General features: G+C 41.3%; 1 protein-coding gene across 2 annotated transcripts in view; it reads right to left on the reverse strand.

Moving 5' to 3' along the window:
- Window positions 1-482: 482 nt before the first annotated feature.
- Window positions 483-26484, reverse strand: part of LOC308285640 (coatomer subunit beta') — a 67422-nt gene continuing 41420 nt past the window's right edge. For both annotated transcript variants that reach the window (XM_080726470.1, XM_080726471.1), the window contains 8 exons: window positions 21424-21631; window positions 20126-20236; window positions 18186-18400; window positions 16206-16344; window positions 14640-14777; window positions 4140-4217; window positions 2773-3021; window positions 483-854 (listed from right to left, as the gene is read on the reverse strand). In XM_080726470.1, coding sequence (XP_080582596.1) covers window positions 756-854; window positions 2773-3021; window positions 4140-4217; window positions 14640-14777; window positions 16206-16344; window positions 18186-18400; window positions 20126-20236; window positions 21424-21631 — 1237 coding nt within the window. In that variant the 3' untranslated portion in view covers window positions 483-755. The remainder of the gene's footprint in view (window positions 855-2772; window positions 3022-4139; window positions 4218-14639; window positions 14778-16205; window positions 16345-18185; window positions 18401-20125; window positions 20237-21423; window positions 21632-26484) is intronic.

Here is a 26484-nt window from a genome sequence, read left to right on the forward strand (position 1 = left end):
GTCCTACATTATGATGCCCATATATGGAGACAGTCCTACATTATGATACCCATATATGGAGACAGTCCTACATTATGATGCCCATAATGTGATCTGGTTACCCTCTGTCTCTCAGTGCCGTTATTAGAGCACAAAGGGTTCCCAGTTGGAATCCGGGCTCCCTCAGAGTGGAAGAGTCCTTGAGCAAGACTTTGAACCCCTAGTTGCTCCCGGTGAGCAGGTTGGTGCCTTGCATGGTTTCCTCTGCCATCGGTGAATGAATGTGTGTGTGAATGGGTGAATGTAATGAATGTGTGTGTGAATGGGTGAATGTAATGCACGATCTACGTAAAAGTGCCTTGGATAAAAGCGCTGTATAAATGTACCATTTACCTCTGAAAGCATTGATAACCCTTTAACATTCACCCAGCGGTAGAAAGATTAATCTAATATGAATTAAATACAATCCCATCAATCAATAAACTTCACATGTGAACATTAAGTACAGCAAAAGTGCTTTATTTGACTACATAAACAGCAGCTTTGACACAACATGAAGCGTAAATATAATATAGACACACTAAACAGTTCAACCTTATCCTTCTGTGAAATGAGCTTTTATCATTTATCATTTATCATCATCATCATAAGAGTAGAAAAAAGAAGAAAACAGGAAACAGGGTTTGGTCTCGTTTTAAATAATAATAAAGGTTTGAAGAGCAGGAAGTGATGTCACAGTCATCCAGGAAGTGATGTCAGTCATCCAGGAAGTGATGTCAGTCATCCAGGAAGTCATCGTCCAGGTTGACGTCTTCCGTGTCGATGTCGTCCAGATCCAGGTTGTCCAGATCCTCCTCCAGGTCTTCATCCTCTCCCTGGAATGAATATATAATATATATTATATATACATTACTATCACTATCACTACATTAACCCTTAACATGCTGTATAACCCCAAGATCCAGGTTGTCCAGATCCACCTCCAGGTCTTCATCCTAACCCTGGAATCATAAACATTAATATAATCAACCCTATTTAGGGTTAGAATGATTTAATGCTTTAACTATTGAAAAAATAGCAGATCTACAAGCAGCGTGGCACTTGTTGAAAAATCGTTTTTATTTTTTCTGCAAGTCTAATCTCCAGTCTAGTCTCCCTCTCCTCTAACCCTTAAGGACCGTCGCGTTTCATTCCGTTTGCTGCATGATTAAAACACATTGGATTTGGAGTGCAAGGCTGTGAGGAATCCACGCTGCGGATCCAAAAAGAAGTCATAAAAGGAATCAATGAAAAAAAAACGCAGCCGCAGCCACCTGCCGCATGGCAAATTTGGAGCCGGTGTGCATGAGGTCAAAGAGAATCTTTGCTTTCTCTTCAAAAAATGAAATCGTCTGTTTTTTCCATGCGGATAAACACCCCTGTGTGCAAAGGGCTTTACTCAGCCCAACCCTTTTAAAGGTGATACACCATGCATTTAAAAAGTATTCATGTCATATTGTTTATGTCCCAAAAACGTTTTTCAAAAGGTTTGAGGCTAAATTACCACTCTGACGTCACAATCGGCAGATGACGTCACAATCGGCAGCAAATCTGGATAGCCTGTTTTGAGAACCCGTGGGATACTTTTAACCTTCGCCTTCTTAAAACCAGAGAAAGACACAACGGTCAGAAATGGGACTTTTTGAGGATAGAAGGTGCTAGTGGGACCCCAAAAAAAGGTTTTAAAATAGGAAAAGTGAAATTTCATGGTGTATCACCTTTAACTTTGTAGGTTGAGAATAAGAGTGACTGTACAGCCCAATGAGGTCATCTAGTTATAGGCTTTTGTTGTCTTAATTATACAAAGTTTATCTGCTTCATGGACCCACAGCTGAGGTGCCTCCTGAGATACCCAATGAAAATGTGCAAGAACATTCCGTGCTTTGTATGTGAGGAGGAGAATTTTACATTCTATTCTATGGGTGCGTTCGGAAATGCGCACTCAACACACTGGTGTGCCATGTTGTCGTTCGTTTATTCGGTGCACTTGGTGCGTTGTCGTTGGGAAATCCAGTGCGCGGCGCACCGGTGTGCTGAGTCAGAGTGCACGCACTGAACGACCCTACTCAGAAGATGGGGTTTGGCAGTGCGGTGTTTTGTTTGTTTGGTTTTCATGGCCGTGTCTTGAATGCTTCTCAGCTGTGAACAATGGAGGAAATAACCTTAAAATGCAGCACTTGCAGCTTAATTGGTTGTTTGGGCTTGATAGTTTCACACACATCAACATGTAAACTAACAGCAGGTATGCCAATGTTATGAATTACATTACAATTCAATATCAACGTTACGTTAGCAACTGCTGCTTTTCAGAAAGTTTACCTTCAGAGTTCAGAGTGAAAAAGCTCACAGCTGCCTGTTAACTGGTGGTTGGTAAATAAGCCACACTGAATGCAATCTACAACGCCACGCCCACTGCACTCACTACACTGAGCACACACCCGGTGCGGGTTTCCGAACGCACCCTACATTTAAGCCAGGGTTAGCCAGTGTAGAGATGTTCTATTCTATATATTCTATATTTTATTCTATATTTAAGCCTTTAGCAACGTTACACAGATGGAAGAAGGCAGTCTTTGAGATTAGTTTGACGTGAGATTGAAAGGACGTGTCTTGGTCAAACGTAACCCCCAGATTCTTGTGTTGTACGGGTTAGGGTTAGGGTTAGGGTTAGGGTTAGGCTAATGTTGTACATTATGATGCCCATATATGGAGACAGTCCTACATTATGATGCCCATATATGGAGACAGTTCTACCTTGTCAGGTTGGACTTCCTCTTCCTCTGTGGGCGGGGCCGGCTGGGGGAGGGGCTCAGGGTCAGAGGTCACCGGTGCCGCCACGGGAGTCGATGACATCACACCGGTCGATGACATCACACCGGTCGATGACATCACACCGGTCGATGACATCACACTGGTCGATGACATCACACCGGTCGATGACATCACACTGGTCGATGACATCACACTGGTTGCCGCGGGCGTTTCCTCAGCTTCCTCTGACGTCTGGACACAAGAACACACCTTACTGTCTGACCAATCACAACACACCTTACTGTCTGACCAATCACAACACACCTTTACTGTCTGACCAATCACAACACACCTTACCGTCTGCACCAGGCCAGGAGGACCAATCACAACACACCTTACTGTCTGCACCAGGCCAGGAGGACCAATCACAACACACCTTACTGTCTGCTATGGAAAAACCTTGATTTCAGATGAAAATAATGGGAACGTATGTTTTGACGCGCTGTTTCCGCACCACCTTAGCACCGCCTCAGCATCTGGTGTGTGTTAAAGGTAACTTAGTGGTTGGTAGAATGTATGTTCCTGTGGCTTGGTATCCCTGAGCTTCCTCCAGAAGTTTAGTACATATAGTAGATAGGGGTAGGGTAGGTAAAGGGTTAGGGTAGGTAAAGGGTTGGGGGTAAAGGTTTAGCGTACCTTAGTGGTTGGTAGAATGTATGTTCCTGTGGTCTCTATAGTACATATAGTAGATAGGGGTAGGGTAGGTAAAGGGTTAGGGTAGGTAAAGGGTTAGGGTAGGTAAAGGGTAGGTAAAGGGTAGGTAAAGGGTTGGGGGTAAAGGTTTAGCGTACCTTAGTGGTTGGTAGAATGTATGTTCCTGTGGTCTCTATAGTACATATAGTAGATAGGGGTAGGGTAGGTAAAGGGTTAGGGTAGGTAAAGGGTTGGGGGTAAAGGTTTAGCGTACCTTAGTGGTTGGTAGAATGTATGTTCCTGTGGTCTCTATAGTACATATAGTAGATAGGGTTAGGGTAGGTAAAGGGTTAGGGTAGGTAAAGGGTTAGGGGTAAAGGTAAAGATTAAAGGTACCTTAGTGGTTGGTAGAAGGTATGTTCCTGTGGCTTGGTATCCCTGAGCTTCCTCCAGAAGTTTAGTACATATAGTAGATAGGGTTAGGGTAGGTAAAGGGTTAGGGTAGGTAAAGGGTAGGTAAAGGGTAGGTAAAGGGTTGGGGGTAAAGGTTTAGCGTACCTTAGTGGTTGGTAGAAGGTATGTTCCTGTGGTCTCTATAGTACATATAGTAGATAGGGTTAGGGTAGGTAAAGGGTTAGGGTAGGTAAAGGGATAGGGATAGGATAGGTTTAAGGTACCTTAGTGGTTGGTAGAATGTATGTTCCTGTGGCTTGGTATCCCTGAGCTTCCTCCAGAAGGTTCCGGTCTTCATTAAGCTGAAACAACACAAACATAAACTCTGTATTTTAACTCTGACGCTGTACACATGTTAGGGTCCATTTGGATAGGATGTTGAGAAACGTGCTTGTAGATCTGCTATTTTTGCTTCTTTTGAATTGGAATCTTGAAATGTAACATTTTGATTTAATTTCAAACGCATTTAGTTATACTGTATACTCATGTTAACTTTATGAACCTGAATACAAATACATTGGACATAAAAAAAAAATCAAACCTCGGTTCGAAGTGAAGCGGTGGACAGATAAAACCTCTATTCTGAATGTATTTGTGGCTTACTACAAAAAAACGAGAACAGAACCCAGACAGGTTTATATATAATATAATATATAGTAACTTACTGTAATGGTAGGGTAGTCAACAAAAAAAAGAACACACTTAGAAAAAAAGAGACCCCACAGGGGTTGTTGACTATGGGGTCCCAGACTTTAACTATGGGGGCTAAGTCCCCATTGGCCCCCACATAACTCGAACCCTGCTCAAAGTATCCATTCATCTAACCGGGAGGGACATCGACATTTTGCTTTTTGAAAAAGCCTATTCATTCTGGACTGATATTTTACACGTACGGGACAGGAAAAACCTGTTCATTCTGGCCTGGAGTGACCATATATGGACATATCGCCAGTTGCCCATGTATGATGTATATAATACCAGTAAGACTCCCTAATCGGGAGATAAGCGACCGTAGGTCACTTATCTCCACAAATAGGGCAAAAATGTGTTTTGCCAAAATCTTCCTGATCCATGTTGATGACATGAGTGTAGACATACTGTGTAGTGATTTTCGTGATTTTAGGGCAAAATCTGTAGGAGCAGTGTCCAAAAATGTGTTTTTAAAAATCGGCCTGGAGGTGGCGCTATATGGGAGAGATTCATGTTGATGGGATGAGTGTAGACATACTGTGTACCGATTAGCGTGATTTTAGGGCAAAAATTGTAGGAGCAGTGTCCAAAAATGTGTTTTGCAAGAATCGGCCTCATGGTGGCGCTAGAAGAGGGGCATGTGAGAAATGAGGGGTGGGGTCTCCGCGTTGCCTTGACGGACGAATAGGTACTGGCCCCGGCTCTCCCGGACGCTCCTAGCCCGAGTTGCGGCATTTTATGTGAGCTGCAGTGGAGGGGGTCCTCCACTGGGGGCGCCAGCACTTTTGCATCCGTTCTGGAGCACCAGGAGTGGGTGGTCCCCGGGAATTCCCCGTGAGCAGCCCCGTTGGGGTGGTCATTTGGTCAGTTTTGCACATTTGGTCATGTTTTACATCTGGGGGTCGACCGTTGGTCGCTTATCTCCACAAATAGGCCAAAAAATTTGTTTTACCAATTATCAAGACATACGGGCAGTTGACAGTTTGCCATGGTTACTCATTGAAGTTGAATCTCCATATATGGAGATAACCTACACATCACACTAAGTCTGACCTCACCAGCCCATATTTGGGCATGAGCAACTTATGTCTCCATATATGGAGATATGATGACATCACACAGTCCTCAGCCGATGATGTGGCGTGATGTCATACAATACACAAACGAGCCCTACAGTATAAAGGGGCAATTCTTGTCAGGAAAGAAGCATTTCTTCGACTCAGACCTTATCGCCAGGGTTGGCTTATAGCAGCTGTCGGTAGGACCAAATATGGATTCTGTTAGTGTGGATCTCCTAACAGGGCATCATCTGGGATACAATCCCTTTTATGCCCATATATGGAGATCCCTAACAGAATCCCTTTCATGCCCATATATGGAGATCCCTAACAGAATCCCTTTTATGCCCATATATGGAGATCCCTAACAGCATCCCTTTTATGCCCATATATGGAGATCACTAACAGCTAACAAATCCCTTTTATGCCCATATATGGAGATCCCTAACAGAATCCCTTTTATGCCCATATATGGAGATCCCTAACAGAATCCCTTTTATGCCCATATATGGAGATCCCTAACAGAATCCCTTTTATGCCCATATATGGAGATCCCTAACAGAATCCCTTTTATGCCCATATATGGAGATCCCTAACAGAATCCCTTTTATGCCCATATATGGAGATCCCTAACAGAATCCCTTGTATGCCCATATATGGAGATCCCTAACAGAATCCCTTTTATGCCCATATATGGAGATCCCTAACAGAATCCCTTTTATGCCCATATATTATGGAGAAATCCCTGCTCTGAGTATCTGACATCAGTGTGATGTCACCTGTTTATGCCCATATATGGAGATCCCTGCTCTGCGTATCTGGTTGCTATGGTAAACAGTTGGTTGCTAGGGTAAAAAAAACATGGTTGCTATGGTAAACAGTTGGTTGCTAGGGTAAACAGTTGGTTGCTAAGGTGGTTGCTAACGTACACTAACATACCAGCAACAACAGACTGTTGCCACAGCAACGTACACAAAGGTTTGTGTACACATGTGGTGTGATGTCATACTGATGCGGAGATATGAGCAGGGCAAAGGTGTGACGTGTGACGTGTGACCGACCGACGGACGGCCTGTGGAGGTTTTCATAGTAAACTGCTCCCTGACGGTCGCAATAATATAATATAATACCAGTAAGACTCCCTAATCGGGAGACCAGTAAGACTCCCTAATCGGGAGATAAGCGACCGTTGGTCTGACGGTCGCAATCATTGAAGGTTTATACTAACCAACTGTTTACCATAGCAACCATGTTTTTTACCTTAGCAACCAACTGTTTACCCTAGCAACCAACTTTTTACCACAGCAACCATGTTTTTTTTACCCTAGCAACCAACTGTTTACCCTAGCAACCAATTGTTTACCATAGCAACCATGTTTTCTTACCCAAGCAACCAACTGTTTACCCTAGCAACCAACTGTTTACCATAGCAACCATGTTTTTTACAGGGCCTGGGATTGATGACATCAGAAATCTCCATATATGGGCATGAAAGGGATTTTGTTTCTGGAAATATGTCTGTGGGGTGCCACATTTGGAATAAAACACTTACATCACACATCTGGATATCCATACAGCCCATCTAGTTTGCCTGTGTCCATTTATGCCCATATATCTGATGACATTGGGACAATGATCTCCATATATGGGCATAAAACTTATGTTAATTAGTAAAGCCTGGGGATCTCCATATATGGGCATGAGGGGTACCCTAAAATATATGGAGATATCATCTGTCTGTCACTTCTATGTCCAAATATGGAGTTCTGTGTCAGCCATTCCCACATCTATCTATACTACAAGGGGACAAATACTCATATTTGTTGATTATTTTGGTTTCTATGGTTACCAGATAAAGATATTTCACTTTGCACAATTTGTTGATTTTTAGTTGCTATGGTTACTTGATAAAGGCCTTTCACTCGTTTGTTGATATTTTGCCACACATGATCTCCAAATTTGGGCATGGTGCATTGTATGACATCACGCCACATCATCAGCTGTGGACTCTGTGATGTCATCGTATCTATATGAGCAGGGCAAAGGTGTGACGTGTGACCGACCGACCGACCGACCGACCGACCGACGGACGGACGGACGGACGGCCGGTGGAGGTTTTCATAGTAAACTGCTCCCTGACGGTCGCAATAAACAAACAAGCCCTATATACTGATGCGGAGATATGAGCAGGGCAAAGGTGTGACGTGTGACGTGTGACCGACCGACCGACCGACCGACGGACGGACGGACGGCCGGTGGAGGTTTTCATAGTAAACTGCTCCCTGACGGTCGCAATAAGCGACCGTTGGTCGCTTATCTCCACAAATATCACAACCTCCACCTCTCACGTCATACGGGTAGCCATAGTTACACCTGGAATGTTGAATCTCCATATATGGAGATAACCTACGCATCACACAAAGTCTGACCTCACCAGCCCATACTTGGGCATGGACGACTTATATCTCCATATACGGAGATGGCCATATATGGAGATACGATGACATCACAGAGTCCACAGCTGATGATGTGGCGTGATGTCATACAATACACAAACAAGCCCTATATAAAGGGGCAATTCTCACCAGGGAAGAGAGCATTGCCTGGAATGTTGAATCTCCATATATGGAGATAACCTACGCATCACACAAAGTCTGACCTCACCAGCCCATACTTGGGCATGGACGACTTATATCTCCATATACGGAGATGGCCATATATGGAGATACGATGACATCACAGAGTCCACAGCTGATGATGTGGCGTGATGTCATACAATAAACAAACAAGCCCTATATACTGATGCGATACGATGACATCACAGAGTCCACAGCTGATGATGTGGCGTGATGTCATACAATAAACAAACAAGCCCTATATACTGATGCGGAGATATGAGCAGGGCAAAGGTGTGACGTGTGACGTGTGACCGACCGACGGACGGACGGCCGGTGGAGGTTTTCATAGTAAACTGCTCCCTGACGGTCGCAATAATACCAGTAAGACTCCCTAATCGGGAGATAAGCGACCGTTGGTCGCTTATCTCCTGTCACACTGCTGACATCAGTATGACATCACACCGTACACAAATGACCCTTATATAAGACCGGCATTATCTACCGACAGATTAGTAACAAGATGTCAAAATCATTGAAGGTTTATACTAACCAACTGTTTACCATAGCAACCATGTTTTTTACCTTAGCAACCAACTGTTTACCCTAGCAACCAACTTTTTACCACAGCAACCATGTTTTTTTTACCCTAGCAACCAACTGTTTACCCTAGCAACCAATTGTTTACCATAGCAACCATGTTTTCTTACCCAAGCAACCAACTGTTTACCCTAGCAACCAACTGTTTACCATAGCAACCATGTTTTTTACAGGGCCTGGGATTGATGACATCAGAAATCTCCATATATGGGCATGAAAGGGATTTTGTTTCTGGAAATATGTCTGTGGGGTGCCACATTTGGAATAAAACACTTACATCACACATCTGGATATCCATACAGCCCATCTAGTTTGCCTGTGTCCATTTATGCCCATATATCTGATGACATTGGGACAATGATCTCCATATATGGGCATAAAACTTATGTTAATTAGTAAAGCCTGGGGATCTCCATATATGGGCATGAGGGGTACCCTAAAAGGGCATCATCTGGGAATAGCAAATATAGTTATCCTAGAAAGTGAAAATCTTACATCAAAGGCCATAACTACCTACCTACCACCATACTGCATTCCTCATTAAACTACCTACCATTAAGATGCCTAAGGGAGAAAAGCAAAGGGCGAGGTTGCACCATTTCTTGGTCTTCTGGCCAGTGATGTATATCGGACCATTTAACCATATATGGAGACATCTGGTACCCAAAGATATTCACAGATATGGGCTTAATATTGATGACATAAGGGATCTCCATATATTAGTAGAGGAGCCTATGAACTTTTGTAATTTTGGAATGATAATTGTTGAAGACATGTATATCTTCATTCTTGGGGTTCTCACAATGCCAAAAAAACATGTCTTCAATTTTTCTTTTTGGGTTTAGCATGTGTAATTAGCATAATTAGCCAATTAATTGCCAAAAACGGTAAATGGCAATAACTTTGCTTCTGGGTAACTTATAAAGGTGATCTAAGAGTCTAAGTCCATGTTTGTGAGGTCCAGAAACTCATCTGTTACCATTGTGAAGTCATACAACCTTTCCTAATTAGCATAATTAGCATACATTACGCAACAACGAGGTGAAAAGAAGCAAATTGCTGCATTTCTTTGTTTAAGTCAACTGTGAAAGCTTCTCACAGACTCTAAGATGTATGTTTACAAGTCCAGAAATTATTATTATCCTATACATGAATCATGCAACCTTTTGTCTGTGTAATAATTATGTAATAATCACACCGAAACCAGAAATAGCTATATTTCTTTATATATCCCTCATATAAAATAAAGAACAATGTGAGAAATGGTCACAGAATTATCAGATCGTTTATACTAATATGTACAGAAAGTTCTGTAAACACATTTAAATAGAAGGGTCTCCATCTTCGTCGTCGTCATCGTCAATCCCCAACAGTTGTGCCTTGCTTACATTACAACACACCTCTTCATCTGCCCCACACATGCACATCTCAGAGCAGTTCAAATTTTGAGATCGACAAGAACAATGTGACATGCACTGGGATTTCTTGCAGCCACATTTGATCAGTTGAGTAATGGTGGCTGGAGCTGGGGGATCCCGTGTTGTGACTGGCACCAGATGATCTCCCTCGGCCTCCCATCCATATTCAGTTGCTGGTGGCATCTGTGGGTTAGGTACGTGGTCCTGATACCATACCATTGCCTGGTAATGGGCTCGGGCAATGGCTTGATGTAATGCTCCTTGTGTAGGTGGCAGCTTCTCTGCTTCTAATTGTTTCTTTGTGAATAACCTCCACCTGAGTTCACCAACATCCACAAGATTTGTACCGGGCTCGTACAGCTGGCAAACAAATGCTTCAATCTTTTTTTCTGTGTCAGAACTGAGCTTTTTTGAAGTACCTAGAGTAGCAAATGCAGATACCACCTCCACAGGACACCGGTTTAGGGCTTGCCAACAGGTTAACTTTCCCTTTCCAGCAAAATGGCCTGTCTGGTCAGCTCCAGTGAAGGCATGGAACCCTGGTAAGGCTGAAGTCCTCGTTTCACCCGGTGCCTGCAATACTGGCTCCAGTGAGATGATACGTTTTTTGTTTCCCACACCGGTGATGAAATAGGTGTCCTTGCACAGCTGATTGTACTGTCGGATTGCAAGAACAAAGACATCAGTGTCCGGGGACTCAATGTAGAGCTGTGTTGCCCCTCTTCGGACAGCATCCAGGCTGTGCAGGATTATCCTTGTGTCAGCCTCTTCCTGTGAGCTGTGGAGATGTTTTACATCGATATAGTTTGAGTGGACATCTTGCCTTGACATGATTATGAAAACGTTGGGTTTCCCCTGGAAGTGTTGGAGGGCTTTCTTAGCAAGATAGACAGTCAGCTCATCTTTCGTGTGGATACCTGACAAGAACTGTTTTTCAGACACCTTCCCTATCGGTGTGTTGTCTTCCACATGATAAGTGGTAGGGGGCTTGCCACCCTGGCGTCGCATACGCGTGGCCTCCTTCAGTGAAGATGCAATATCATAGCGGTCAAATACTACATGGGTCTCACTATGTTCTTTGGTCTTCCTGTCCAGTATGGCTATGAAGTGGTCAGCCCACTGGGAACATGTCTTGATCCATGATGGCTTTCCCATTGCCTGTACCAATGCCATTCCATCTATGACAGTTACACTCTTAGCTGGCAGGGGACAACTGTCAGTGGCAGCACTCTGTGGTTGCTGATCAACACCAACGTCACCAGTCCTCTTCTCATTCTGCAGCTCCTCGAGAATGGTCATGAGCTTGCTCTTGTCTGTGCAGGGCCGAAGCTCACCAGTCACTGTGAAGAGAGCACGTGGTTTGGCAGTGAACTCGTGCTGGCCAATGGCTTCTTTGAGGTTGATCTCTGAACGTGATCGAGCAACAATCAGCATTCGAGCAAACAATGACCTGTCATCCTTCAATTCCACCACCTGGTCAGCGAGCTTGTGTTTCACAACTTTTCCTGCACTCTTCCACATCTTCAGTTGAACCTTTTTCATTCTGGCCCAGACACTGACTTCATTTTTGTTAATGCGTGCTTTCACAAAAGCAACATAGTTCTGCTGGCCAATTTCGTCTTGGCTGTATACATCTTTCTCCACGTGGGGTGGCATCACAACTTTTGTGATGATATTGGCTCTCTGCCATCTTGTGCAAGACCTATTGGTCTTTATGATGGCATCAAATCTGCAACACAAAAGATTTCACTGGGATGAGTGCAATGTGTAATAATTCCTTAATCATATCATGCACAAACTAAGCAATATCAGTTAGTTACTAAGGAGTCAGCTGCTCCATCTTAAAATTACCTGATGCTTTCCAACTATGGAATGAGGATTTGCAAGTTAGCTAGCACTGCATTGGTTCATAAAATGGATTGTTGAAAATTGAAAATTGTTGAAAATTACTCTGTCTTTCACACATGCACACACTGTGGAGAAGAAAATGATTCCACACACTGTCAACTTGCAAAAAAGGGAATACTTATTATGTAATATAATAACATTATCATCAACGCTTCAGTCTATGCCACCTTCATTTGGACAAAAAAATGCACGTGCACATACACAAACAGAACATTATTTCCTAGTAAAATTGTAAAGTAGCTTACCTGTATTTAGATGAGAAGTGCCGTGCCATCTTGATACAAGACCTATTGCTCTTTATGATGGCATCAAATCTGCAACACAAAAAAAAATCACTGGGATGAGTGCAATGTGTAATTCTTATCAATAATTCCTTAATCATATCATGTACAAACTAAGCAATATCAGCTAAGGAGTCAGCTGCTCCATCTTAAAATTACCTGGTGCTTTCCAACTATGAAATGAGGATTTGCAAGTTAGCTAGCACTGCATTGGTTCATAAAATGGATTGTTGACAAATGTTTGATATATTAAGTAGGCCTACTCTGTTTCTTAAGCAAAAAAGCACTGAGAGCACTGACTGTTCGTTGAAATCAGAGCTTGGTTCCTCAGTATGGTGATGGAGGTTTTACTCTGACTTTCATGTGTGAACACACTGGCACACTGGCACACACTGGAAAAAAATATTCCACACTGTCAACTTGCTAAAAAGGGAATACTTATATTATGTAATATAATAACATTATCATCAACGTTTCAGTCTATGCCACCTTCATTAGAACTACAAAATGGGAACACATGCACATACCCAAACAGAAAATGATTTCCTACTAAAAGAAAAAAGTAGCTTACCTGTATTTAGATGAAAAGTGGCCTGTATTGCAGTTGTTCAACAGTGAAAAATATTTCCTTTATCCACTCTGTAATTCAGATCAATTGTTCATTTCTACAATTTTACTACAGTTTAAAGCAGACCAGAAACACCTTATCCTTGGTTAGTCATTGATGATGTGTCCAAGCAGCATCATTCAGGTGTTTTCAATAACTATGATTACCGTAGCTTTATCAGCAGTGATCCCTCACAGCTGAAGCACAGTTGCTTGACTAATTATGACAAGAATTAATCTATGGATATACTGACAGAAAAAGAAACAGGTAATTTCCTACTTTCAGACTAATTAATAAATCATGTATGCAGATTATACTAATGACAAAAGGTTGCATGATTTACTTACATCAGGATAGGAATTTCTGGACATGTAAACATACTCAATTAGTCAATAAGAGTCTCAGATTATCTCTCCAAAGTCAGCTAATGTGAAAAATGAAGCGAATTCCTGATTTTCAACTAGTTTTTGCATACTTTAAGCTGATTATGCTAATTATTAAAGGTTGTATGACTTCACAATGGTAACATATGAATTTATGGACCTCACAAACATGGACTTAGACTCTTAGATCACCTTTATAAGTTACCTAGAAGCAAAGTTATTGCCATTTCCCGTTTTTGGCAATTAATTGGCTAATTATGCTAATTACACATGCTAAACCCAAAAAGAAAAATTGAAGACATGTTTTTTTGGCATTGTGAGAACCCCAAGAATGAAGATATACATGTCTTCAACAATTATCATTCCAAAATTACAACCAGCAGAATCACTTCATTGGCTCCCCCACTATATGGGCGTAAAAGGGATTTGGTTCCCCTGGCATCACAGGGATCGCCATATATGGGCATAAAATGGATTTGGTTACCCTGGCAACACAGGGATCTCCATATCTCCATATATGGGCATAAAAGGGATTTGGTTCCCCTGGCATCACAGGGATCTCCATATATGGGCATAAAAGGGATTTGGTTCCCCTGACATTACAGTGATGTCAGTGGCTGGTTCTACAGAGGGGATCTCCATTTATGGGCATAAAAGGGAACGTATGTATGATGATGTCAGATATCATAGACGTCATAGGACTTTCACATAACGAATAACTGAGTAAGCATGTAAACCCGTAAAATCTATATTTGGGCATGGCTGATTTATGACCTCATCATGATGACACGAGCAAACACAGCTGAATTGTATAAATGATCAGTGCAGAAACCAACAGAAGTATTTGACCAAGACTCTTCGATTTAAACATCAACAAAGGTGTGACGTTTGACGTGTGACCGACCGACCGACCGACCGACGGACGGACGGACGGCCGGTGGAGGTTTTGATACTAAACTGCTCCCTAACGGTCGCAATAATATAATATAATATAATATAATATACAGTAACTTACTGTAATGGTAGGGTAGTCAGTAGCAGGTCTAACAGAACCCAGACAGGTTTATAATATAATATAATATAATATAATATAATATAATATACAGTAACTTACTGTAATGGTAGGGTAGTCTACTGTATATATTATAATATACAGTAACTTACTGTAATGTTAGGGTAGTCAGTAGCAGGCCTAACAGAACCCAGACAGGTCTCTCTAAGGAAACACTCAGCAGTGAAAGCCTCCTTCAGTCCAGGGAAAAGGTTCTCGTACTCCGTGGGGTCGGCCAGGGATTCAGCAGCCTGCAAGACCACACAGCTGATGCTCACCACTCACATAATGACACCGTGAGCTTGTAGATCTACAGTAGGCTGTGAAGACCACACAGCTGATCTGATTCTTTATTCTTTATTCATACGGATCCCCAGTAGCAGCTACTCTTCCTGGGGTCCACAACAAACATAACAATACATTAATAAAATACATAACACAACAACACAACAACACAACACAACACAACACAACACAACACAACACAACACAATAAAAACATGTACAGTCTTACAAAAAAAGATTCAAGACAATAAAAGTCCAATAAAAAACAACTACAGGTCAGTTAATTTAAACTAAAATGAGGATAATTAGTCAAATGTCTTTTAAGGAGTCTCTTAAAACTATCCTTACTGGGTGCTTCAGTGATCATATTTGGTAACATGTTCCATATATTAATTGCCCTGTACATTACAGCTCTGCATACTGCATTTGTTCTGGGTTTTTCTTTAACCATTTTCACCCCTAGTAGCCTGCCTGGTAGCATGATTATGACCATCTCTCATATATTGTATTTGTGAGTAGAGACAAACTGGTTGCTTTTACTATGACAAATATTCCTAAAGAAACTCACTAAATTGCATGCCAACCTCTCCTCTACTCTGAGCCATGAGAGACTGGCATGCAATCTCTCAGTCCTCTGCCTCACACCCCATGGACAGAGCAGTGCAAGCCTTGCAGCTTCATTCTGAGCTATTTGAAGTTTAGACAGATGTTTCTGGTCTGCGCTGGACCATATTGTTGAGCAGTAATGGAGGTGAGACAGTACTAGTGGACCATATTGTTGAGCAGTAATGGAGGTGAGACAGTACTAGTGGACCATATTGTTGAGCAGTAATGGAGGTGAGACAGTACTAGTGGACCATATTGTTGAGCAGTAATGGAGGTGAGACAGTACTAGTGGACCATATTGTTGAGCAGTAATGGAGGTGAGACAGTACTAGTGGACCATATTGTTGAGCAGTAATGGAGGTGAGACAGTACTAGTGGACCATATTGTTGAGCAGTAATGGAGGTGAGACAGTACTAGTGGACCATATTGTAGAGCAGTAATGGAGGTGAGATAGAACTAATGCCTGTGTCTCTAGCACTCTAGAAGATGGGGTCAAAAACGAGGAACACCTTTTAATGCATGCTATTCCTCTACCCATTTTTTGGACATATTTTAGTTTCTCGTTTCTCCCATGTTAACTGTCCATTGATGTGACACCAAGCAAAGTTGCCGCTTGAACTTGTTCTATATCTGAGTTTTTAAGCGATAGGCACAGCTGATTATCCTCCCTAGTGGCATGTCTAGATTCTTAACTTGATGCAAAATAAACTCACATAATGAAGCGTGAGCTTGAAGATCTACAGTAGGCTGTTTGTTTCTGTCTATAAAGACATGGTCCTTACGGTACCTTCTGGTTGACCTTGGCCAGGTTCTCCCTCCACAGTTTGACCACCCGGGACACCTGGCTGGGCAGGTAGGTACGAGCCAGGAAGGCTGCTTCTGGAAGACGATTGGTCCTTATCAGCAGCTCCAGACACTGGTCCAGTCTGAGGATTACATTATTATATGTATGTAATATATATATATATATATATATATATATATATATATATATATATATATATATATATGTGTGTGTGTGTGTGTGTGTGTGTGTGTGTGTGTGTGTGTGTGTGTGTGTGTGTGTGTGTGTGTGTGTGTGTAATATCTATATCTGTCTGTATATATGAGCAGCTCCAGACACTGGTCTAGTCTGAGGATTATAGATTATCATTCAATTTGTATATGCTTCATGTAATCCGTAAATTAAGATCACTATCTGTTGCCCATCTTCTGTTATTACTGTACATTGCCTGATGCTGGACTGGAATCCTGTGACGTATCGGACACGCTCCAGTGACTGGCTCACACTAAAGGTCCCCAAAGTAAAAACTGAACTAGGGAAGATAGCCTTTTGCTTTAATGCCCCAACCACCTGGAATGAACTACAGCTTACATTCAGAGGTTCTCCTATAACATATGGTCATTTTAAATCATTGATTGCAGATCTTCCTGCAAATGTCGGCAATTGTTTTTAAACGTGTTTTGTAAATGTTCTGTAAATGTTTTGTGAATATTGATTGTACTTTGATGTATCTCGACGACACTGCAAATGAGGGCAACCTCAATGTGTCTCGAGTATAAATAAAGGTTTGAATGAATGTTTCTTCACTATACTGTCCATGCCTAACGAATGAATGTTTCTTCACTATACTGTCCATGCCTAACGAATGAATGTTTCTTCACTATACTGTCCATGCCTAACGAATGAATGTTTCTTCACTATACTGTCCATGCCTAACGAATGAATGTTTCTTCACTATACTGTCCATGCCTAACGAATGAATGTTTCTTCACTATACTGTCCATGCCTAACGAATGAATGTTTCTTCACTATACTGTCCATGCCTAACGAATGAATGTTTCTTCACTATACTGTCCATGCCTAACCCTAACCCTAACCCGGAAACAAACTTTACAGTATTAATCTGCTTCCAAGATCATCAGACTTCCCACACCTGCTGATATTAACTAGCCTGATTTCAGACGCCGCTCAGAGAGTGGGCGGGTCTATGGGCTGGAGCCAGGCAAGATATGAACAATAAGTCCATCGCAGACTTAGCTCTTCTGTTATGTTTCCAATGGGACTACAGTTCATTATAATGACTGTCTGTGCTAGAGTGTTTCTGTTATGTTTCCAATGGGACTACAGTTCATTAGAATGACTGTCTGTGCTAGTGTGCTTCTGTTAGGTTTCCAATGGGACTACAGTTCATTATAATGACTGTCTGTGCTAGTGTGTTTCTGTTATGTTTCCAATGGGACTACAGTTCATTATAATGTCTCTGTCTGTGCTAGTGTGCTTCTGTTATGTTTCCAATGGGACTACAGTTCATTATAATGACTATGTCTGTGCTAGTGTGCTTCTGCTATGTTTCCAATGGGACTACAGTTCATTAGAATGACTCTGTCTGTGCTAGTGTGTTTCTGTTATGTTTCCAATGGGACTGCAGTTCATTATAATGTCTCTGTCTGTTCTAGTGTGTTTCTGTTATGTTTCCAATGGGACTACAGTTCATTAGAATGACTCTGTCTGTGCAAGTGTGTTTCTGTTATGTTTCCAATGGGGCTACAGTTCATTATAAAGACTCTGTCTGTGCTAGTGTGTTTCTGTTATGTTTCCAATGGGACTACAGTTCGGTGCAGCAGTGACTACTTCTGATACTCGCTCGTTCAGGAGCTGCCATTCCAGACTCTATATAGCATTCGGAGATTGTGGAATAGTTGTCTGGCTGCGCGAGACTAACAGGAAGTAGGTAATGAAGGGTTAACAGGAAGTTAAACTCACTTTCCCTGCAGGAAGTAGGTCATGAAGGCGACGTTGTTCTTCCCGTCCCGTTCGGCGCCGGCCGCCAGCTTGGCCACCATGTTGGCGTTCCCCGAGGCCGTAGCCAATAGGAGCAGACCTCCGTAGTCCTGGGCGTGGTGAAGACACTCCTGAGCCAGAGCGAACTGACACTTACTGATGGCCAGCTCCGCAAGCTGCTTCCACTTCTGTTCACTCTGTTAAATATATATTAATACATTATTAATACATTATGAATACATTATTAATACATTATTAATACATTATTAATACATGTTTACTGATGGCGAGCTCCGCGAGCTGCTTCCACTTCTGTTCACTCTGTTAAATACATATTAATACATTATTAAAACATATTAATACATATTGACATCATTAAAACATGTTTACTGATGCTAGCTCCGCGAGCTGCTTCCATTTCTGTTCACTCTGTGTTAAAATACATATTAATACATATTAACATCATTAAATAGCATCATTAAAACATGTTTACTGATGCTAGCTCCGCTAGCTTATTCCACTTCTGTTCACTCTGTTAAATAATACTCATCATTTTTATTATTATTATTTTTTATCCCACGTATTTGTAAGCCATTTTTCACCCGGTGTCAATTATCTAATCCTGGGCTCTGCTCTCCCTCTGCCGCGCCTGGGGAGAGCAACGGACTGACCTCATGCTTCCTTCAGTGCACAAGGAGTCCAAGCTGCTTCTTTTCACCTGACAGGGGGGTTTCCCTGGTTGGACGTAGCGCGTGGAAGGAACACGTTATTCCAACCAGTTCCTTTCCCCTCCATCAGGTGCCCCGACTGGCCAGGGGGAGGCAGTATAGAGACCAGGATTACTGCATGTTTTTTTGTGAGGGTATCAACCCTAGGAGACACGGGGAGAACATGCAAACTCCACACAGAAAGGCCCTTTCTCCAAGAGTGGGAACTTATGACGCGGAGGAGAGAACGCGCCCACAGCGTCTCCCGGCAGGAATTGAACCCAGGACCTTCTATCTGTGAGGCGACAGCTCTACCCACTGCACCACCGTGTATTAAGTTCTGTTGTTTTCCATTGCTAGTCTGGAATATTCAAACAGTCAGATCTTATAATGATTACTGCAGGGTCTGACTTTACATCCACATGATGTGTTAAACAGAGGAAGACACTCATACACATGTAGCTCTGCTCACAATGAGCTTGTAGATCTTCTATTTTTGGCAAAGATATCATTGGTGTAGACTAGAGTGGAAACAGCAGGTCAACAACAGAGGCAAAGGTCAGGTTTACACTACTAAGCATCAGATTAAATGTCCAAATTCAACTTATTCTTCTTCTTTCGTGTATCATCGTCCTTGATGATTGGTTGACAACATTGTATTTCACAAGATGTCTTGTTACTTATTAATAGAAATAAAATCATTGACATGTCACTGTCTATCTGATGATAGAGCTGTTAAACACAGCTATGACTTCAGCTCTCCCAGGTTCATTAATAGAGGTATATATACAGTGTATACAGTATATATTATTATATTATAGGGTTCATTAATAGAGGTATATATACAGTATATATTATTATATTATAGGGTTCATTAATAGAGGTATATACAGTATATTTACCTCTGCCTCCTTGGCCAGACTATAAGCTATCTTCAGCTCTCCCAGGTTCATTAATAGAGGTATATAGTATAGTATAGTATAGTATAGTATAGTATAGTATAGTATAGTATAAGGTAAGGGTTTACCTCAGCCTCTTTAGCCAGACTATAAGCTATCTGCAGTTCTCCTCATTAATAGAGGTATATAGTATAGTATAGTATAGTATAGGGTTAAGGTTGACCTCTGCTTCCTGGCTGTAGGCTATCTTCAGCTCTCCCAGGTTCATTAATAGATGTATATATACAGTATATACAGTATATATTATTATATTTACCTCTGCCTCCTTGGCCAGACTATAAGCTATCTTCAGCTCTCCCAGGTTGAGTGACAGCTCAAAGCGGTGTTCAGGGTCGGTGGAGACGGCCAGAGCCTGCTGTTTGAACCCCTGGAGGAAGATACAACATGTTACCATGGTTACCATACCACAATACATGTTACCATGGTTACCATACAACAATACATGTTACTATGGTTACCATACAACAATACATGTTACTATGGTTACCATACAACAATACATGTTACCATGGTTACCATACAACAATACATGTTACTATGGTTACCATACAACAATACATGTTACTATGGTTACCATACAACAATACATGTTACTATGGTTACCATACCACAATACATGTTACTATGGTTACCATACCACAATACATGTTACTATGGTTACCATACCACAATACATGTTACTATGGTTACCATACCACAAAACATGTTACTATGGTTACCATACAACAATACATGTTACTATGGTTACCATACCACAATACATGTTACTATGGTTACCATACCACAATACATGTTACTATGGTTACTTTACAACAATACATGTTACTATGGTTACCATACCACAATACATGTTACTATGGTTACCATACCACAATACATGTTACTATGGTTACCATACAACAATACATGTTACTATGGTTACCATACCACAATACATGTTACTATGGTTACCATACCACAATACATGTTACTATGGTTACCATACCACAATACATGTTACTATGGTTACCATACCACAACACACGTTACCATGGTTACCATTAAATACAATGTAAATCGTTAAAGCATAAAATAAAGGTTAAAGTTCAAATCTAAAGTTACACAGATTTGCGTTCAGGACTAAACAGATTTAAAGTGTTACCCGTTTCTCCTAGGTGTTACACGGATACATGTTTCTATAGGATAGTGATTTAAAGTGTTACACAGACACTTGTTTCTCTAGGTGCTACACAGTTACCCGTTTCTCTAGGTGTTACACAGTTACCTGTTTCTCTAGGTGTTACACAGTTACCTGTTTCTCTAGGTGTTACACAGTTACCTGTTTCTCTAGGTGTTATACAGTTACCTGTTTCTCTAAGAAGTGGGCCACCCTGGTGCGCTGCTCTTTAGGGATGGTGTTATATAGTAACCTGTTTCTCTAGGTGTTACACAGTTACCTGTTTCTCTAGGTGTTACACAGTTACCTGTTTCTCTAAGAAGTGAGCCACCCTGGTGCGTTGCTCTTTAGGGATGGTGTTACACAGTTACCTGTTTCTCTAGGTGTTACACAGTTACCTGTTTCTCTAGGAAGTGGGCCACCCTGGTGCGCTGCTCTTTAGGGATGGTGGGCAGAACCTTGTCAGCCATGCTGAAGTCTCTCCTCATGACGGCTGTCTGGTATTCCAGCACCGACACCAGCAGAGAGTAGGACACGATGTTCAACTCTTTATCACCCAGATACAGTCTGTCATCTTTAGGGATGTAACCCAGCAGATACATGGTCCTATAGAGACCAGAGGAAAGGTTTAGAGTTAGCTTTATCTCTATGTTCTCTATGTTCTCTATGGTCCTAGAGGTTTAGACACCAGCAGAGAGTAGGACACGATGTTCAACTCTTTATCTCCAAGGTAGAGACGGTCATCCTTAGGAATATATCCTAGGAGGTACATGGTCCTGTTAGGGGAGAGGCTAGGGTTAGATTCATCTCTATGTTCTCTATGGTCCTAGAGGTTTAGACACCAGCAGAGAGTAGGACACGATGTTCAACTCTTTATCTCCAAGGTAGAGACGGTCGTCTTTAGGGATGTAACCCAAAACATGGTCCTAAAGAGACCAGGGTTAGCTTCATCTCTATGGTAGGGACGAGACTACATGAACATGTCATATCACGATTATTGTGACCAAAGACATCGTGATGTAGGATATTATCACAATAATCAAAATCCATTTTGCCCCAAAAAATAGCAGATCTACAAGCTCACAACCTGTAGATCGGCTATTTTCTTGGCAGACATTTGATAGAGAGTGGAGAAAAAAAACTGTATCAAGTACGTATATTATAAGTACCTTTTACCAATCATAGAGGGGTTAAATGGTACCGGATATGCAGCTCTGCAAATAAAAGGTGAATTGATCCCAGTGCATGACGGAGGACTATATTCATGATGAATTAAATCTCAATAATACGATTATCGTGTTTTTTTTTATCACAATAAACGATAATATCACTTTTCATCCCATCCCTACTCAATGGTCCTAGAGGTTTAGGTTTAGCTTCATTTCTATGGTCCTAATACTTACACCCTGAAGGGCTTTGCAGACAAACATGATTATTTGCACAGAAGAAATAAGCGGTTGAAGATGGATGGATGGTTGGATGGATGGATGGATGGATGGATGGATGGATGGATGGATGGATGGAAGGAAGGATGGATGGATGGATGGATGGATGGTAGAGCTGTGTGAGTGTGTAGAGGGTGTCTCAGAATACTGTGATAATATTTGGAATTTATTGATGTCACTTTGGACTTTATTCTGTGTTCTTTTTTACAGTTAAATCAAGTGTGCAAGTGGAGTTCACAGACCAAGGATGGATTCATCCCATAGCTTCTACCTTCTCTTTCCTAGGTTTTGGTTTGAAGGTCTTGGTTAGCTGTCTCTCACTGTATAATATAATATAATATAATATAATATAATATAATATAATATAATATAATATAATATAATATATTATACTGTATAGCACAACAAGTCTCTTCACCAAAAATAGAAGATCTACATTCTACAAGCTTGAAGATCTGCTATCTTTGGTGATTATATAGAGTCTGGTACTACACCTCCAGAATGTTATATAGAGTCTGGTACTACTCCTCCTGAATGCTATATAGAGTCTGGTACTACACCTCCTGAATGTTATATAGAGTCTGGTACTACACCTCCTGAATGCTATATAGAGTCTGGTACTACACCTCCTGAATGTTATATAGAGTCTGGAACTACACCTCCTGAATGTTATATAGAGTCTGGTACTACACCTCCTGAATGCTATATAGAGAAAAATTAATGCTATATAGAGTCTGGAACTACACCTCCTGAATGCTATATAGAGTCTGGTACTACACCTCCTGAATGCTATATAGAGTCTGGTACTACACCTCCTGAATGCTATATAGAGAAAAATTTATGCTATATAGAGTCTGGAACTACACCTCCTGAATGTTATATAGAGTCTGGAACTACACCTCCTGAATGTTATATATAGTCTGGAACTACACCTCCTGAATGTTATATAGAGAAAAATTAATGCTATATAGAGTCTGGAACAACACCTCCTGAATGCTATATAGAGAAAGATTTATGCTATATAGAGTCTGGAACTACACCTCCTGAATGTTATATAGAGTCTGGAACTACACCTCCTGAATGTTATATAGAGAAAAATTAATGCTATATAGAGTCTGGAACTACACCTCCTGAATGCTATATAGAGAAAAATTAATGCTATATAGAGTCTGGAACTACACCTCCTGAATGCTATATAGAGAAAAAATAATGCTATATAGAGTCTGGAACTACACCTCCTGAATGCTATATAGAGAAAAATTAATGCTATATAGAGTCTGGAACTACACCTCCTGAATGTTATATAGAGTCTGGAACTACACCTCCTGAATGTTATATAGAGTCTGGAACTACACCTCCTGAATGTTATATAGAGTCTGGAACTATACCTCCTGAATGCTATATAGGGTGCGTTCGGAAATGCGCACTCAACGCACTGGTGTGCCATGTTGTTGTTCGTTTATTTGGTGCACTTGGTGTGTTGTCGTTCGGAAATCCAGTGCGCGGCGCACCGGGTGTGCTGCACGCACTGACCGACCCTACTCAGAAGATGGGGTTTGGCAGTGCGGTGCGTCGGTGCGGTGTTTTGATTGGTAGGTTTTCATGGCCGTGTCTCGAATGCTTCTCAGCTGTGAACAATGGAGGAAATGACCGCAAAACGCAGCATTTGCAGCTTAATTGGTTGTTTGGGCTTGATAGTTTCACACACATCAACATGTAAACTAACAGTAGGTATGCCAATGTTATGAATTACATTACAATTCAATATCAACGTTACGTTAGCAACTGCTGCTTTTCAGAAAGTTTACCTTCAGAGTTCAGAGTGAAAAAGCTCACAGCTGACTCTTAACTAGTGGTTGGTAAATAAGCCACACTGAATGCACTCTACAACGCCACGCCCACTGCACTCACTACACTGAACACACACCCAGTGCAGGTTTCTGAACGCACCCTTAAGGCTGCACTCAGACTGGAACGCACAAGTTGAGTGAGAGTTGTGTGGGGGAGGCGTGGGGCAGAGACAGCACAATGCATTGCGGATGGAAGTCTAGTGGTTTTAAGTCTAGTGCGTGTTGTGTGCTTGTTGGATGGTGCTCTGTGCAACCACAGGACTCGCACTAGACTTCAAACCACTAGACTTCCATCCGCAATGCATTGTGCTGTCTCTGCCCCCCGCTCCCCCCACACGCACTAGACTAGACTTTGTGCCTGCAGGTGTGTGGGAAGCCTAAGAGTCTGGAACTACACTGTAGAATTATGTGTGGGACACTTCTGGAGAACAGCAGACATACAAGCTCACGTTGCGTCGCAGATGCAACCGTTGTGAGCTTGTAGATCAGCTCTCGGCTGCAACGCTGGAAACTGACGCACACCTTCTGCGCAATGCATGCTGGGACGTTGGGAACAGGTGGATGTAGAGCATACATGGGCAACTGGCGGCCCGGGGGCCACATGCGGCCCCCACCTTCACTTAAAGGCAGAGTTCGAGTTATGTGGGAGCCAGTAGGGGCTTAGCTCCCATAGTTAAAGTCTGGGACCCCATAGTCAACAACCCCCTTTGGGGTCTCTTTTTTTCTAAGTGTGTATTTCTTTTTTTTTTTTTTCGTTTTCTTTTTTTTTATGTTCCATTGGAAGAATTTATATTATTTATGTTAACTAGATATACTAAATAAACATGTTAGACAGTAAGACTAAACAATGACATCACACCGTTTAATCCTACTATTAATTTTATTATTATAAATCAGGCGCATTTAATGTGGGGTGTGAGTCTTCCTTTACCGTCCGGGTTATAACACACTCGCTGCAATGGTTCCTACTTCCTACCTTTCCCCTAACCTCGCCTACCAGGCTTTCTTTCCCCATAAGCTAGGAACCACTGCGTCGAGTGTCTGTTCTAGCCATACGATACATGGACGATATTGGTTCATTCATGGTGATACGATACGATTCGATTCAATGATTTAAAATCGATATAGTAACTATTTAGCAAAGAAATTAAATCTGTGTGAAAAGTGTGGATAGTGCAGGTTTTTAAGGGAAACATGTATTATTATGGATATAAATAAGTAGTAAACACAGTGATTATCTGCCAAATACATGGACATTGTATATTGACAAACCTGCACCTTGACATGAAGAGATTAAACACATTTATCGATAGACCAGTGTAGCTATATGGAAAGGAAAAGTAATTAAACCCCTCCTTTTCATTTTTTCTTCTTAAAAATGCTAAATACAATGCACAAGTAGGTAGTATCGATACAATCGATTCTTTGCACTGCCGATTCGATACGATACAAAATAAAACGATACGATTCGATTTTAGCTGTTTTCATTTCGATATACTTCGATTTTTTAAGTTAAAAACGATATTTCGATACAGTTACTATATCGTTACACCCCTACAAAACGGCCTCTGTTTGCTCAGGGGCGCATCTAGTGGGGTTTTTCCAGAAAAAAAATAAGTTTTTTGAAAAAAAAAAAGTTTTTGAAAAAAAAAGTGTTTAGAAAAGTGTTTTGAAAAAAAAAAAGTTTTTGAAAAAAAAAAGTTTTTTGAAAAAAAAAAAGTTTTTTGAAAAAAAAAAAGTTTTTTGAAAAAAAAAAATTTTTTTGAAAAAAAAAAGTTTTTTGAAAAAATTTTTTGAAAAAAAAGGTTTTGAAAAAAAAAAAAAAAAAAATTTTTTTTGACTTTTTGACAGTTTTGAAAAAAAAAAGTTTTTTGAAAAAAAAAGTTTTTGAATTTATTTTTTTTTGACTCTGAAAAAAAAAAAACGGGAAACGCGTGTGACGTCACATGCGTCAACTCTCAGAACAGCACTGTTCTGAGAACCCGTGGAAAGCTTTTCATCTCTGTCTTCCCAAAACCAGAGAAAGACACAATGGTCAGAAATAGGACTTTGTGAGGATAGAAGGTGCCAGTGGGACCCCAAAAAAAGGTTTTAAAATAGAAAAAGTGAAAATTCATGGTGTAGGTCCTTTAATGCGGCCCGCAGGTTAATACTGGAATACCGA

This window comes from Nannobrachium achirus (assembly GCF_963921795.1).
Source record: "Nannobrachium achirus genome assembly, chromosome: 5".
NCBI classification, from domain to species: Eukaryota; Metazoa; Chordata; class Actinopteri; order Myctophiformes; family Myctophidae; genus Nannobrachium; species Nannobrachium achirus.